General features: G+C 47.7%; 2 protein-coding genes across 4 annotated transcripts in view; one reads left to right on the top strand and one right to left on the bottom strand.

Moving 5' to 3' along the window:
• Positions 1 to 2,068: 2,068 nt before the first annotated feature.
• Positions 2,069 to 8,917, top strand: MANEAL (mannosidase endo-alpha like). 3 transcript variants are annotated; one of them, XM_032796285.2, is made up of 5 exons: positions 2,069 to 2,690; positions 5,893 to 6,002; positions 6,450 to 6,526; positions 7,350 to 7,940; positions 8,726 to 8,917. In XM_032796285.2, the coding sequence occupies exons 1-5, from the start codon at positions 2,207 to 2,209 to the stop codon at positions 8,733 to 8,735; spliced, it is 1,272 nt and encodes a 423-aa protein (XP_032652176.1). In that variant the 5' UTR covers positions 2,069 to 2,206; the 3' UTR covers positions 8,736 to 8,917. The 3 variants fall into 3 exon arrangements, with proteins under 3 accessions (XP_032652176.1, XP_032652175.1, XP_032652177.1); XM_032796284.2 differs by having other exon boundaries at positions 7,350 to 8,917; XM_032796286.2 differs by lacking the exon at positions 8,726 to 8,917 and having other exon boundaries at positions 7,565 to 7,752.
• A 1,482-nt stretch (positions 8,918 to 10,399) lies between these two features.
• YRDC (yrdC N6-threonylcarbamoyltransferase domain containing) overlaps positions 10,400 to 15,638 on the bottom strand; it is a 7,270-nt gene continuing 2,031 nt past the window's right edge. The window contains exons 2-6 of the mRNA XM_032796260.2: positions 15,372 to 15,588; positions 14,203 to 14,317; positions 12,681 to 12,800; positions 12,050 to 12,192; positions 10,400 to 11,674 (exon numbers count right to left, since the gene is read on the bottom strand). Of these exons, the coding sequence (XP_032652151.1) occupies positions 11,605 to 11,674; positions 12,050 to 12,192; positions 12,681 to 12,800; positions 14,203 to 14,317; positions 15,372 to 15,588 (665 nt within the window). The 3' untranslated portion in view covers positions 10,400 to 11,604. The remainder of the gene's footprint in view (positions 11,675 to 12,049; positions 12,193 to 12,680; positions 12,801 to 14,202; positions 14,318 to 15,371; positions 15,589 to 15,638) is intronic.

Raw genomic sequence — 15,638 nt, 5'->3', positions numbered from 1 at the left:
ACTGGGACTCCATGCATCATATGGGCTGCCCAAACAGCATCAGTAATGCAGAGCTTAGGCTGGGCCCTTCTGTATGGTAAGTGCTATCTCTCCTAAGTGCCATTGTGTGCTCCAGAATCTTCATTATAAAGTCTCTAGTTATAATATTTGCAAAGAACCCTCAGTAACATGAATGATGCGTAACCGATGTAGCAATGTCTGCCTGAGTCTGAAGAGAGCCTGAAACAAGAGCTCTGAAGTGTGACCCGCCCCATTCATTTTAGCAAAAGCATAGCACAGATGTCCAGGGATGATTGCATTAACACTGACATTGCCAACATCATTGCTCCTGTGAAACAGGAACATGAGGGTCCCGAAAGTGACCGCTCATCCCACCGCCACAAACAAGCAGCATTACAGTCCAAGCCATATCAAGTGGGCCTCAGCCTGGATCACAGGTGTGCTAGCAGGCAGCTTATGCAGCCCACGGTCGGACCCTGTTTAAAGCACAGACCACGCCCCTGCAGGCCGGAATAATGCCCAGCCCCGCCCCTCAGCAGCACAATCCCATCCGAGGAACAATAATGGGAGGCGTGCAGCATGGAAGGAGTTAATTCAGAGCGGGTCCTCACGCGTTCATGGTGTTGCTGGGACTGTACCATCCAACAGGGGGAGAGGTAACTCAGCCCCTCACTCTGCACAGCAAGGACGCCTCTCTAGCCCTCTCCCCCTCACTCCCGGTGGATGGGCTGCCCCAGGCTGGTCGATGCTGCGTGTGTAGGGCCTGCCCGCACCGATTCCAGCCGGAGCGCTTCCGCGCTCTGTGGGGACGTTTCTGTGGGATTCGCTCAGGCTGTGGAAGCGCAACGCCGCGGGCGGGCAGGCGGGCGCGCGTAGTGAGACGCTGCAGCCCAGGCGGAAACCAGCAGGGGTCCCCACCTCCCCCGCTGCCGGGCGGGGACGGCTCGGAGCCGGGCCCGCAGCGCAGAGCGCCAGAGCGGAGTCCCGCCGCCTCCAGCCCCTCACTCCCCCGTTACTTGCCGAGTCCTTATTATAATAGCGCGTGTCGAGCGGCCCGATCGGCAGCCGGAGCCATGGCCGTGCTCCGCTGCGGCCGCTGACCGGCGCCTCTTTCACGGCCCGTCCTCGGTTCTGCAGTGGCCGCTCCCGAGCCGTAGCCCCGGGGTCCCGGACGACCGCGGGGCCCCGCCCCGGGTTGGACCGACTGGCCGGGGCCCGTCCTGCCCGCGTCTCCGACCTCGACCCAACTTACCCCACCACCTCCCCGCTGAACGACCCGCCCAAGGGCCGTATCCACTTTCGTAGGACCGGTGACCACGACAGACACCAACACCCCCCCCCGCTGGGCCCGCCCGACTGACCACGACCCCCCCCCGGCACTGACCGACCCGCCCAGGGAGTGACCGACAGACACCAAACACCACAACCCCTCCCCGGGATCCCAACTAACGGACTGTACCGACCCCCCCCCCCCCCCCCCCCCCGGCCTTCGTGACCGACCGCCCAGAGTGACCGACAGACACCAACACACACCCCCCCCCCCGGGTCGCCAAACTAAACGACTGACCGACCCCCACCCGCCCGGCCCGCCCGCCGACTGACCCTCCGCAACCCCCCGTGACGAACCCACCCAGGAGTGACCGACAGACACCAAACACCCCCCCCCCCGCTGGCCTCCCGACTGACCGGACCCCCCCCCCCCCCGGCCTGACCGACCCGCACCCAGGGGAGTGACCAGGACAGACACCACCCCCCCCGCTGGGCCCGCCGACTGACGACCCCCCCCCGTATCCCCCCGTGGACCGATGGCTCGGCCCTCCCCACCCCCCCGTGGACCGACCCGCCCAGGGGTGACCGACAAGGACACCACACCCCCCCCCCCCGCTGGGCCCCCGACTGACCGACCCCCCCCGTTATCCCCCGGACCGACCGCCCTCCCCCCCCCCGTGACCGACCCGCCCAGGGAGTGACCGACAGACACCAACACCCCCCCCCCCCCGCTGTGGCCCAACTAAACCCACTGCCCCACCCCCCCCCCCATGACCAACTGACCCGCCACACGCCCCCCTGACCAACCGACCGACGCCCACCCAGACCCCCCTTACGGGCACAGCCGCTGGCCAGCGCTGGCCCCAACCCCAGCCTGTCTGCTGGCTGGGGGCTGGCTGCCAGCCCTGCCCCCTCCCCTGGTGCAGCCCCTGGCGCCATGGCCCGGCTGAGGCGCAGAGCCTGCATTGCCCTCTTCCTCTTCACCCTCTTCATCTTCGGCACCATGATGGGCCTACGGACTCTGAAACCCTCTGACGGCTTCTCAGACCTGGCCCCAGGGCTGGAGCTGGCGCCCATCGCAGAGCAAGGGGAGAGGCGCTCAGTGTCCCATGAGGCCATCTCCCAGCCTCAGGCAGCTACCAGCAGTGACGCCAAGGCACCAACGCCACCCGTCTACTACGACCTGCACATCTTCTACTACACGTGGTACGGGAACACCCACTTCGAAGGAAAGTACCTGCACTGGGACCATGTCATGGTGCCACACTGGGACCCCAAGATATCTGCCAGCTACCCCAAAGGGCGGCACAGCCCCCCAGAGGACATTGGCTCTAGCTTCTACCCTGAGCTGGGACCTTACAGCTCCAGGGACCCTGAAGTGCTGGAGGAGCACATGAACCAGCTGAGAGCAGCAGCAATTGGTAAGGATGCCCTGACATATGTTTCATCATTGTCTCGTCAGTGCACCCTAACACTTTCATAGATGTTGGGTACCAAACAAGGCCCCAGTCCTACAAGCTGACCTGTGCAGATGAGCCTCTGCATCCATGCAGCACTGCTTGCTAGAGCTGAGCATTAGACTTTAAATCTATCAGGGGTAAACATGGTAATATTTTTAAAATACTGGAAAAATAACTCAAACTGCTTTAACCCCAATTCAGAGAGGACAGCATCACAACTTTCAGTGTTCAGGTGTATATATTTGAATTTTCATCCACAGTGAAGTTTCCTGACAAAGACTCAGTTGCTTTGTACCTTTAACCCATGGTGAAGGCCAGATGGTGACAAGGGGGTTAAGTTAACAAGGATGTAAGCACCAAAGTGGGAGAGGAGACATTGAGAGTGGTACAGGACAAAGCAGTTGCAGTAGGAATAATGGGAATAAATTAAAGGAAAATTTAGGCTGAATGTCAAGGAAAATGTACCTTTTAGTAAGTGTTTCTCTAAATACTTACCTGCATGGGACTGGCTCTGTTCAATATCTTCATCGACGACTTAGATATTGGCATAGAAAGTACGCTTATTAAGTTTGCAGATGATACCAAACTGGGAGGGATTGCAACTGCTTTGGAGGACAGGGTCATAATTCAAAATGATCTGGACAAATTGGAGAAATGGTCTGAGGTAAACAGGATGAAGTTTTACAAAGACAAATGCAATGTGCTCCACTTAGGAAGGAACAATCAGTTTCACACATACAGAATGGGAAGAGACTGTCTAGGAAGGAGTATGGCAGAAAGGGATCTAGGGGTTATAGTGGACCACAAGCTAAATATGAGTCAACAGTGTGATGCTGTTGCAAAAAAAGCAAACGTGATTCTGGGATGCATTAACAGGTGTGTTGTGAGCAAGACATGAGAAGTCATTCTTCCGCTCTACTCTGCTGCACTGGTTAGGCCTCAACTGGAGTATTGTGTCCAGTTCTGGGCACCACATTTCAAGAAAGATGTGGAGAAATTGGAGAGGGTCCAGAGAAGAGCAACAAGAATGATTAAAGGTCTTGAGAACATGACCTATGAAGGAAGGCTGAAAAGAATTGGTTTGTTTAGTTTGGAAAAGAGAAGACTGAGAGGGGACATGATAGCAGTTTTCAGGTATCTAAAAGGGTGTCATCAGGAGGAGGGAGAAAACTTGTTCATCTTAGTCTCTAAGGATAGAACAAGAAGCAATGGGCTTAAACTGCAGCAAGGGAGGTTTAGGTTGGACATTAGGAAAAAGTCCCTGTCAGGGTGGTTAAACACTGGAATAAATTGCCTAGGGAGGCTGTGGAATCTCCATCTCTGGAGATATTTAAGAATAGGTTAGATAAATGTCTGTCAGGGATGGTCTAGACAGTATTTGGTCGGACTGTACTCAATGACCTCTCGAGGTCCCTTCCAGTCCTAGAATCTATGCTTGATTTTACTCATGTGAGCACTCACAGTGAAGTTAAGGGGGCATGACTCAGGTTAAGCAGGTGAGTGTTTGCAGGATGGGAATGCATAGTTACAAACCCCAGGACATTAAAAGGGCCTTTGGCTGAGTGCAGGGATCTGAGAAATTTTCATTCTACAAACCAGAATAAAACTTCTACACGAAGAATTAGAAAGCACTGGTTAAAACTGATCAAAAATGCAGCTTGTAGCAAAGCTATTCAAAGCTTGACTTTTAAAAATTGGCAAACTATGCCTTTTGCCTTCAAAAAAAGGAAAAAAGTTATTTAAGACTGCTAGAAGGTGTTGCTGGAATGAAAATAGTACTGATAGGTTAGGTTTATTCTGAGCTTGCCTTAAAGGCTAAGTGTTTTCTTTTTAACTTGCATATTTTGCTGTGTACTTGCAAAGTGTAGTAGTTTAAATACAGCAGAGCAATTATGTACTGTATTGAACAGCCTCATGAGCACTGGTACCAAAGTGTATATTCTGAAGAGATCAGCTCATTCAAATTTTTGTGCTATACAGGATCACACAGAACAAGTGAATTCCAAAATTAAACAAATGCTGTAAATTGCCAAAACTGACTCCTGAATGGGGCAAACATCCCAGCTCTCATGAGACTTTGATTCTAAGAGTTCAGGACCATTGTTTGGGATGTGGCAGCCTCCTGCTCCCTAGGATGGGCCTGAATTAGTTGTACATTCTCTCTGCCACCAGCACTTCCTCATGTAGCACTGAGTGTGTGTTTTTTTATCTTGGAGATTTCGCATCCAAGTACTGGTCCAGTCCAGCCCAGCCAGCCTGCTTTCAAGATCAGGTGAGATCACAGCAGGAAGATTGTGTGAACCAGATCAAAACAAACTATCATTAATATCAAAATTGGCTCCATTTCAATGAGAATTGAGCGAGTCAGTTAATGATATCTTTAATCAAAGAGTCAGCAATAGAAAGTCAGTTTGTGCCAGGTCATCCTAATTTGGCCTGGTATTGAAGTGGCTTTGTTTGCCCAGTATTCAGTCTAATAGTTCTCCAACCATCACCTGAGAAGCAGCTTGCTAGCTTGGGACTGTTAAGCACAGATGACATTTCAGCACCCCAGGCGGTGGACAGCTCCATTATTAAATTACAGGGACAAAAACCTCCTTTAAAGCCAGATGCTTTTCCTTTGAGAAAGGTCAAGGTGCAGTGTTTACCGGTGTTCTGTCAATTAACCCTTTCCTTTCCAAATGCAGTATCTTTGTGGTGTAACAGGATTTAAAACACCTATGCTGCTGATCTTCCTAACTAAACTGGAACCTATTCATAATACAGACTAGTGTCTTTCCACTATGCCAGCTGCTCCTCCTGTAGCATTCTGCCATGGATGGTGCTATTGAGAATTTAACTTCATCCTGAGGAATTCTCAAGTTGTTACCCTGCTACTAATTATACCTAATGGTGCCGACATCCTGCAAATGCTTGAAGACAATTATAACCATCTCCCTGCACCTGGGCATCAAAACAAGAGGATCTAGGCTGGGTTCAGACCCTCCTCTTTTAAGGGGTTTCCTGCCTAACTCTGAGGTTTAGCTGCTTAGGGGACTCTATGCAATTGTTAGAATGACTAGAAATAAGTTTGAGTTCTGGTGTTGCATGGGAGAGGCAGAAGGCAGGATTTAAATATCAGTGCATTTGCTTGGTCCTGATCTCCTTCTGCAACTTTTTGCAGGAGTCCTGGTTTTGTCTTGGTACCCACCTGGCCTGGCAGATGACAACGGGGAGCCATCAGACAGTCTTGTGCCATTTATCCTGGATGCCGCACACAGATATGCCATAAAGGTAAGACTGCTCTCTCTTGTTGTTTGAAGCTATTAAACTAATTGCTCAAATTAACCAGGAATTGCTGCTGTGCTTCTTCAGCAGGAGTCTGCTGCTTTGTATTATTTTTAACTGCTCATTATGGGAGGCAGTGGGGAGTCTTTATTTTGCAACAGCTGAGCACAAACTAGCATCACTTCATGAGAGGGATTTACAGCTTGTTCTCACAAATATTAAAACTAATTTGGGCAAAGCTACTATAAAAACCGTTCTTGCACTGGCTCTCAGGGATAGGTTACATGCCCTGTTATGATGGACCAGACCCATAGTCTGTTTCCTGCAAGGGGGCTGCCTAGGCAGCTTCTGGGTGGACACTGTGACCTCTTCAAAGGGTCTGGGACTTACTGTCACCAGGAAAGCATGTGCTGTAAGATTGCTGTCACCATGTCTCCATGATTTATTTTTAAGGTTGCTTTCCACATCCAGCCGTACAAAGGGCGCGATGACCACACTGTGCATGAGAACATTAAATACATCATAGACAAGTAAGTGCTTGCCCTCTGGTAGCTGCCATAAGCGCATATTTCAGGCCCAACTCTGTGCTAAGATATAGTATGTCAGGCCAACCATATCTTACTTGCATTAAACTTCTTACCTAGTTCACATACAGAGCGAGCAAGTTATGCCACAGAATGCTGTAGCAGAGACATTCAACAGCATCACACAAGGGCTTGTAAATAGCCTTTTACCTATATGTGATCCTCAGCAACCCTTGTAAAGTGAGTATATTAGCCCCAGAGTCTGTAGAAAAGGCCATTGCCAGAGATGTTAACAAGAGAATAAGATTTAAATGCTGGGGAATAAAGAGTGTTTCACTGTGGGTCACTAACTGGAATGCAAGCGAGCCACGCAGTAACCAAAAGCTATTCCCATCCATTGGTGGATCTCTCGCCAGTTTGTAAGTGGGCACATGTCCACGGGCCATTTATTGGCATGTTGATGGTGATCGTTACTGCCATGTGTCTCAAGTACAAGTTAGTCTGACAGAGTCTCTCAGGGAATGCAACAAAGCTCTCCTGTTCCTCCAGCCATTCCCTCCGCGTGGTAAAGTGGGTCTGAAAGGTTGATCAATCCAGTGCAACATCCTGCCCTTTGTTGGTCTAACCATGGACAATGCAGCTGAACCATTCTGGTAAACGGTGACACAGGGAGCATGCAAAGGCCTAAACTGAAACAACCAGGGCATGCAGTTGAGCTGGGCTTCAGGCTGCATTTGCCTTGTAATGGGCATACTTGCCTGCTAGTCAGCATGGGGCTTGCTCCCCAGGCTCCTCTCTCTCACTGAAATGGTCTATGCTTTCTCTGTAGGTATGGAGCACATGCAGCTTTTTATAAGTACAAGACCAGTACAGGACTGAGCCTCCCATTATTTTATATTTATGATTCTTACCTGACACCCCCTGAATCCTGGGCCAACCTCTTTACCCAGTCAGGCTCTCACTCCCTCCGCAATACCCCATACGATGCAGTGTTCATAGCACTGCTAGTGGAAGAAGGACACAAGCATGATATTCTCTCCGCAGGATACGATGGCATGTACACATATTTTGCATCCAATGGCTTCTCTTTTGGCTCATCCCACCAGAACTGGAAAGTTATCAAAGCCTTCTGTGACTCAAACAACCTGATGTTCATTCCCAGCGTTGGCCCAGGCTACATTGATACTAGTATCCGCCCATGGAACAACCACAACACTCGCAACAGAGTCAATGGAAAATATTACGAAACGGCTTTGCAGGCTGCACTCATGGTGAGGCCGGAGATAGTCTCCATCACTTCCTTCAACGAGTGGCATGAAGGCACTCAGATCGAGAAAGCAGTGCCCAAGAAGACACTAACACGCCTGTATCTGGACTACCTGCCTCATCAGCCCAACCTGTATCTGGAGCTGACCCGCAGGTGGGCAGAAGACTTCAGCAAGGAGAAGGAGCAATGGCTGATGTGATAATTCTGCACAGGAAGCCTTCAGCCAGCCTGTCTTTGCTTTATGAAAAAGGTCCCAATCAGTTGTGGGGACAGGTGCTTAAGGAGCAGTTGGGAAAAGCATCTTATAGGTCCCAGTCTCTGGTCAGGGCTGGTGGGTTTGTTCAGTTGGCTCCACGAACAGCCCTAAGACTGGTTTGAGCACCAACTCCACACTCACAGGAGGAAATGTGAGAGCAGAGGGGTCTCTAAGCAGCAGTCTGGTCCATTGCTGCTGTGAGTTTGGTACAGATGTCCCTTTTAAAGCCCTTCTGGAGCTGAACTGGTCTGTAAATGAGCAGGCCAGGGAATGAATGAGCAAGAGATCAGCTTTTCTTACTGTCCATATGTTCAGTGTAGTATTTTAGATATTAGCTGGGCTTCTACCCCAGCATGCATTTTATCCTATGCCCTTCACCAGTTGCCTGCTGATTACACTCCACTAGCAGCTCTGACAGTGCACTTCCATTATTAGCTGATCAAAGCAAAGAGTTAATTGTTCCTCAGAACTGTTTATTGGAGAAGAAACGAAGCCATACAGTTAACTACCCTTTGGGTGGTCTCAGTGAGCCACTGCATTCAAATAAGTAAAAATAATTAGAGCTGGAATGTAACCTATTATCTGTATTGGCAACCAATGAACTGAAATGATCTGTCCTAAATGCTTTTTTAGTGTTTCACGTGTTCAAAACTTAGCCTTAACTGTTTTATCTCCCCTCTAGAATCAAATGAAGTGCAACCACTTGCAATAAAATGCAACTGAAAACACTAATGTGTTTACCAGAAGGCAGTTACATCACTATAGAATAAATACCCTTTTTTGTAACTACAGTACATCCAGGCCCTTCTAAATTTGTTTTAAGAACTCATTTGTACTTGTCTTTTTATCAATAAAGTGAGATGTGGTAGCTTTAGATTGGAGTTAGTGCTTAATTTATACAAAGTCTGACTTTTGCTGCACAGTTAAAGTACTAGTGACTTCATTTTTCTCTGTTTAATGCAAATGACTGAATCTATCTAGCATAAAACTCTAGGTAAAGAAAAGTATTAAAATCATAGATGTGTAGGGCTGTAAGGGAGCTCAAGAGGTCATCTAGTCCCATGGTTCTGGACCCCATTTTAATGGGAGTGCCAGGGCTGGTCTTAGACTTGCTGGAGCCCGGGCCCAAGGGCTTCAGCCCTGGGTGGAGGGTGAGCATTTAGTCTGAGCCTCTGTTATGGTGTTCATAAGACATTTCCATGCAGCTTGCAGGCATTTCACTGTTGTGAGCATTCCTTTTAATTTCTATTTAATTAGCTTCCTCATTTCTGTGTAGTTCCCCCTTTGAAGTTAAATGCTACTCTGGTTGGATTCTTTGGTATTTTTCCCCCTACAAGTTAAACTTAATCACATTATAGTTGCTATTAATAAGAGGTTCAGCTATAGTCATATCTTGAATCAAGTCCTGTGTTCCACTTAGGACTAAATCAATGTGGGTTCCAGGACTAGCTGCTCCAAGAATCAGTCATTTATGGTGTCTAGAAATTCTCTCTACATCCTGTCCTGAGGCAACATGTACCCAGTCAATAGAGGGTAGTTGGAGCTCTCATTATTTTTAACCTCTGCACATTGCACAATCACTGGCACCAGCCTGCTCTCGTGGTCAGTGGTGTGTTCCTACTTCTACATTCTTACTAGTCAAGCAGGGAATTTCTATCCAAAGGATTCTATGGCAGAGTTTGACTCATTTACAATTTTTTGTATGAATCTGTTTTCTTTCACAAACTACTCTGTGTATATAGATTTTGTACCCTGGTTTGCCATGTCCCATTGAATATCATCATTCCACCCACATTTCTAAGATGCCTATTATACTAATATCCTATTTAATATTAGGTACTCAAATACACCCATCTTTGTATTTAAACTCATGATGCTCATAGAACCTCTGCTTATTACCTTTTATATCCCTTACCAGGTGTAACTCCTCCTGTCCCTTATCCTTGCAATTCTGTCCCTCCATACTTGCACTATTCTTTTGTATTCCTGCTCAGCACTTTGTCCATATTTCCACTTTAACGACCTGACAATCAAGAAGGAATCTTATATAAAGAGCTCCTGGTGCAAAGTTCTGTGCATGGTACCAGAGTACACCCCATTTAGTGCAAAAGTGGAATAAGCAAAAACCTATCCCCATGGTTGTGTCTTACTCACAATAGCATCGGGGTTCTAAAGCCCTTGTTCATCTTTTTCAAGATTTGGTAAGAGTCCAGCTGCTCCATGCCTTGCTGCATGATGGGCCTTGTTTAGCAGGATAGTTGCTAGTCAAACCCTCATCTCTACAAAGAGAAACTGTAGGCTGCACAGAGATTAGTCTTAGAAAGATGAAAAGCCACCACCTCCAAAGGTAACAGTGTATGTACAAAATTCACATTTTAATGGCACTAACACAAACATTGCAGAGATCCAAACACCTTAAAATCTTAAGCATTTATAACAGAATTGTTTCAAAAACAAACACTTTGGTCACCAGTTTTTAAACTCTAGTAAATATCTCCATGAACAGATTAATTTCACTTTAGTGTTCCCAGAAGAATAAATACTGGCTCAGACCCTTTTGGCCTCCTCCTGTTCTAACAATCTCAGTGAATTAAGATTTATAAAAACTACAGACTGATCCTTGTCTGCGGGTCAGCTAAGTAAAGAAAGCAACAACTTCATGGGTGATGAAGGGAACAGTTCATGAGAAACTCAAAAGACTACACTTTAGGATCTGTCCTGTCTCCTTTTACGAGGAAAAAAAGGGAATAATTTAGTCTAGTATCAAGATTAGCAACCATCACTTAAAAGTAAAACTTAGATGACTTGCAAAACGGATGCTTTTCTGATAACTAAAAAGCAGTTGAAAAGTTTCTCCTGTTTCACCGTTAGAAATATCAGGTCTACACTCACTACTTTTTGCTGGAGAACAGTAAGATTGTGGCATCATGAGAAACTGATTATGCCAAAATAAAAAGCCATTTTCCTTTCAGTTGCTCTGCTATTTAAGTCAAACACTCAGACAGGCAGAAGAAGGATTCTCTCTACTAAAAGAGACAAAGCTCACTCCTGCAAAACAAAGCAAGAGGAGACTGTGCATTCCTGATATTTCTAAGTAAAACAGAAGAAAAACTAACCACCACACACTGTGGTGTGTTTTTAAGTCAAAGCAGCAAGCCGTCGCCTTTAAATCTGAATCAAACTCAAGTGCTGTACACAGGTATTTCAGTAAAACACTATCCTCTGTCCCATGCCAGAGCAGCAGTTTGCCAAGATATTGCAAACAGACATTTGTTTATTTCAAATCCTAGTAAACCCCATTGCGCAAGGCAAATGATCCCTTGTATGGTAATCAGGGATATTACACTTGCACAAGGAGGTCAGAAGTACTTGGTTTGTTTCTTACCATGCACAGCAGACCAAATACCCATTACACACAAATGATAAAGAGACCCAGGGTGAGACATGAGGACTGATACAACCATTGTCCTCATTAAACAAGGCCCTGGACACTGGCTTCCTGAAGAGACGGGCACATGGTGCCCACTTTTACCGACTGCACAGCTTCCAGAGTTTGGTATCTCACGAACAAGAAGGTTCTGATGTCAAGCCATATTTCTTCCCCAGGATTTCAACTGTCGGTGTCAGTGCACTATGGAAATAAAGGCAAGCAGAATGGTGACTAGAAAGGAGTTCCCATTTGCAGGACTCGCTTCCCCAGTTTTGTATTGTGCAGTTAAGGGAAAATAGAAGAACCAGCTGAGCAAGTTCATCTTCAACCCAGCAGTGAAAAAGAGACATATACTATGAACTAGCAAGTTATATCCTGCTGAACCTAGTATCTGTCGATTTTCAGCATCTCTGGGCAGGCACATTAGTCAGGAGTTAGAGAATGCTGCACTTTGACAACATTATACACTAACCACTGTAGGGAAATGGGCAAAACAAGCCTCATGTTTTAACTTGCAATTGCATTTTGTTTTACTTAAAGTGAAAGCTGCAGCTATGGTCAGCAAAGAGTGCTTACCAGCCAGGCCGAATAATGGTATATTTCCCAGAAACAGACAAGTCGACCACAGTTGACCCCAGACGACACTCTGGACTCTGGACATCTCCAATTGCACCTCCATCAATGACCAAGGATAACTGAGGCCAAAGGTCTTGGAATTCCTGAGGCAAGAAGGGAAACTTGGGTTCAGCCAACCAAACTTTTGAGGGGTTTTTGTTTTAGTTTTTAAATAGATACCACAAGTGAAGCTCTGAAGGACTCTAGTGTCAGGGAAGACATTCTTTTCTCTGAGCTTCTGATCTGAACATGCCATAGACATCGGAACACAAACTTTCACTATTTTAGGAGCTACAAGTGCCCTCTAAGGATTCTCAAGTTCAGGACCACTTGCTGCATAATCATGTTTACACAAGAAGCCTTTAAACAGTCTGCGTTTTAAACTCTGCCCTTCCGCAGTCTTTAAGGAGACTCCCAGCCCAGCAGCGGGGATCTGTAGTCTATCCTGAAGAGGGTTTGTAGCAGAAATAGCATGGTTCAGGATAAGGAACAAGCACCGTGGGAAAGGCCCTGGGGCTTACTGTACAAACAAGTTAGTAGCTTCTTCCTGCTCCTATCTCAGCAGTTCTCCCCAGTGACAAAACAGCCTTACCGAGACGGTCAGTGTGCTCGCCTGAGTACTGATGTTAGCACTGGTTAAAGCCAGTGGTCCTGAGCAAGCCTGTGCCACCTCCCTAATAAAAGCGTGATTTGGAATACGAACGCCAACCAACTACAAGAGAAAAAAGAGAGTTGTGTTTATATGCAACAGCCAAAGAGAGGATGCATTTACAGGCAATAGCCACAGAGCTACAGGTCAACCCCATATCGCATTACGTATATGAAGCCCTGTTGACTTAAAGAAGTGTGGTCCGACTGGCAGCCTGAGGGCTGGATTTGGCCCACATAATGATTCCATCTAGCTGCTGCCCCGGCACTTAAAAATTTTCAGTTGTGCTGGGACATGCCCTGATGCCAGGGCAGGGCATAACCCAGACAGTGCAGAGGGAGCTGGTACCATTCAGCCCCACAGGCCCCCAGTGGAAAGCCCATAAGGGTTCTAGCTTCCCCCCTCCTGCAGGAGGCTTGGAAAAATACCAGGGCCTCCAGTTTCCTGCCAGTCCACAGTGCCAGGTATCCATTGGGAAGTACTAAGGGCGCCCCAGCCTGTTACCTCCTGTGCGGTTGGTAGGTCCCTGGCCACTGGGCTGCCATGCCACTTTCTCAGGCATGGCTGGAAGGGGAGGTAGTGGCTGCTGGGTCTCTACAGCCCACGAGTCAGCTAAGGGTGGCGGGCTGGGCCTGCTGTCCCTGCCTCCCTATGGTCAGTGCAGCTGGCATCTCCCACTCAAAGGAAGGGTGAGGGGGATCTCTTTACTGCTGCACTGGCCCAAGGGTCTGAGCGCACACAGAGTACAGCGAAGCCACTGCCAGTCTCCTCCCTGAGATGGGGGTAGGGAAGAGGGACAGGGGACCACATACCATTTCAAAACGGTCTGGGGGCACATCTGCCTTGATATCTCACTGAAGTTCAACTTCTGATCTTCAGATTGTCAGGGAGGGAACTAAGCCGGGGGTCTGAACTATGGACAGCCTGTGGCCCTACTGAGGGAGTTTCTCAGCTGGACAGCAACACCCTCAGCTGCTGCTTCCAATGTTCTGTTACAAATATTGATGTTGACATTGAGAGTCAAGTGCTAGAAACTTTTTCCACTTTTATTACTTCTTAGCTCCTATTAACACCTTAATGGGTACATTCTAAATCCGTTAAAACAAGCCATCTGATTCTAGAATCTGGAATTCTATTTCTGGATGTGGCCCACAGTATAAAGTTTGGAACACAAAAAAGGAAGGATTAGACTTTCTACCAGCTTCAAAAGCTGTCTTGAGGTAAGCACCCAACACATCAAAAACTATGAGCTATATCACATTCAGACAGGACACCTACAAATATATCCATCTTGGCTCATGTTCGTTATTGACAGGGCAGGACCTAGCCTCAAGAAGATGTCAATCAATGCTGAATGCCATGAACACACAACAAAGGCCAGTGGGAAGGCCAAGGAACTACACACAAAGGAGAAGATTGTCACCTGTCAAACAGCAGAGATGTGTGTCATGTCCCAAAGACTTACCGACGTGAAAGGGTTCAGGTCTTTATTGAGTCCTTCTGAGCGTTGCAATACCAGGGTCACAGGTCCTGGGAGGAGGTCCTGGAGCAGCTCTTCTGGCACAGTGACATGGCAGTACCTATAAAGTACATTGAGATGTAACTGCTGTAAGATACAGTCACAAGAGACTAACCATCACTGGGAGTGCTGCCACGCTCCCAGCTACCGCCACTCCCTCCCCTGAATTTTTACATTTTTGCTACTGTACAGTTGAGGCAGGTAGCAAAATGCAACAAAAACAGGTTGGCCTTCCCTAACCAAAGCACCACTCAGTGAGAATTTTAGCAGTCCCAGACCCTTCTCTGAGGGAATTTCCCTTCCCTGGGCTCTCTAGGTACATCTGTCCCCATTTCAATATACGGCACAAGGTACCTGCTCTACTGTAAACTTGTGCTGGACGCAGATTTGAGATGTTTAGAGAGGACACAACTTAAAATTTATATTGCAAACTCATCTTTTTCCCAAAGTCACCAACATGGTAGACTAGGGGTCGGAAACCTTTCAGAAGTGCTGTGCCGTGTCTTCATTTATTCACTCTAATTTAAAGTTTCACATGCCAGTAATAATTTTAATGTTTTTAGAAGGTCTCTTTCTACAAGTTTATAATATATAACTAAACTATTGTTGTATGTAAAATAAATAAGGTTTTTAAAATGTTTAAGAAGCTTCATTTAATATTAAATGAAAATGCAGAGCCCCCGAACCAGTGGCCAGGACCTGGGCAGCGTGAGTGCCACTGAAAATCACCTTGCTGCCGCCTTCGGCCCACATGCCATAGGTTGCCTACCCTTTGGTTAGATATTAAAACTGAATTCTGAGCATTCCATTTACGTTTGTGATTGAAGCTGCTTGCATTTCTCTCAGCAGAACCATGATGTCGAATTAATCCAATTCACTTTTGCTTTTGTTATACACCACTCATGAAAACAAAGGCAACTGTAGCTATCTGGAAAGTGCTCAAGGGCTGCAAAAGAAAACTTGCTTAAAAACAACTTCCCACTGCCACTTTCACGGTGCCTGTTATTTCTGCTGGTTTCACAGAAGCTATTTATAAATGACTGAGTGACACTTAGGCTGACAGACTCCCTGCAGTGCCCCGGAGGGCTCGCGTCCCAGCCACCGCACATGCTCACCTGTAAATATGCTCCACATCTCCCAGGCAGATCGCCAGCGGTTTGCCCCCATTACGCCCTTTCAGACTGTAGATTTTTCGAACCGCCTGAGAACTCTGGGCCAGACACGCGATCCCGTAGACGGTGTCAGTCGGGACCGCTACCAGGCCGCCCTCCCGCAGCGCGGTCACGGCGGCACCGAGGGTCTCCTGCCAACCTGACGGGCAGCCACAGCGTTAGATCGCGGGGGGGGCCCGGCTCCGCCCCGCGTCACCTCCTGCCCCGTCC

This window comes from Chelonoidis abingdonii, chromosome 25 (assembly GCF_003597395.2).
Source record: "Chelonoidis abingdonii isolate Lonesome George chromosome 25, CheloAbing_2.0, whole genome shotgun sequence".
In the NCBI taxonomy this organism is placed as follows: domain Eukaryota; kingdom Metazoa; phylum Chordata; order Testudines; family Testudinidae; genus Chelonoidis; species Chelonoidis abingdonii.
Note: the sequence above shows the minus strand (reverse complement) of the source record. Positions and strands in the feature narration are given on the sequence as shown.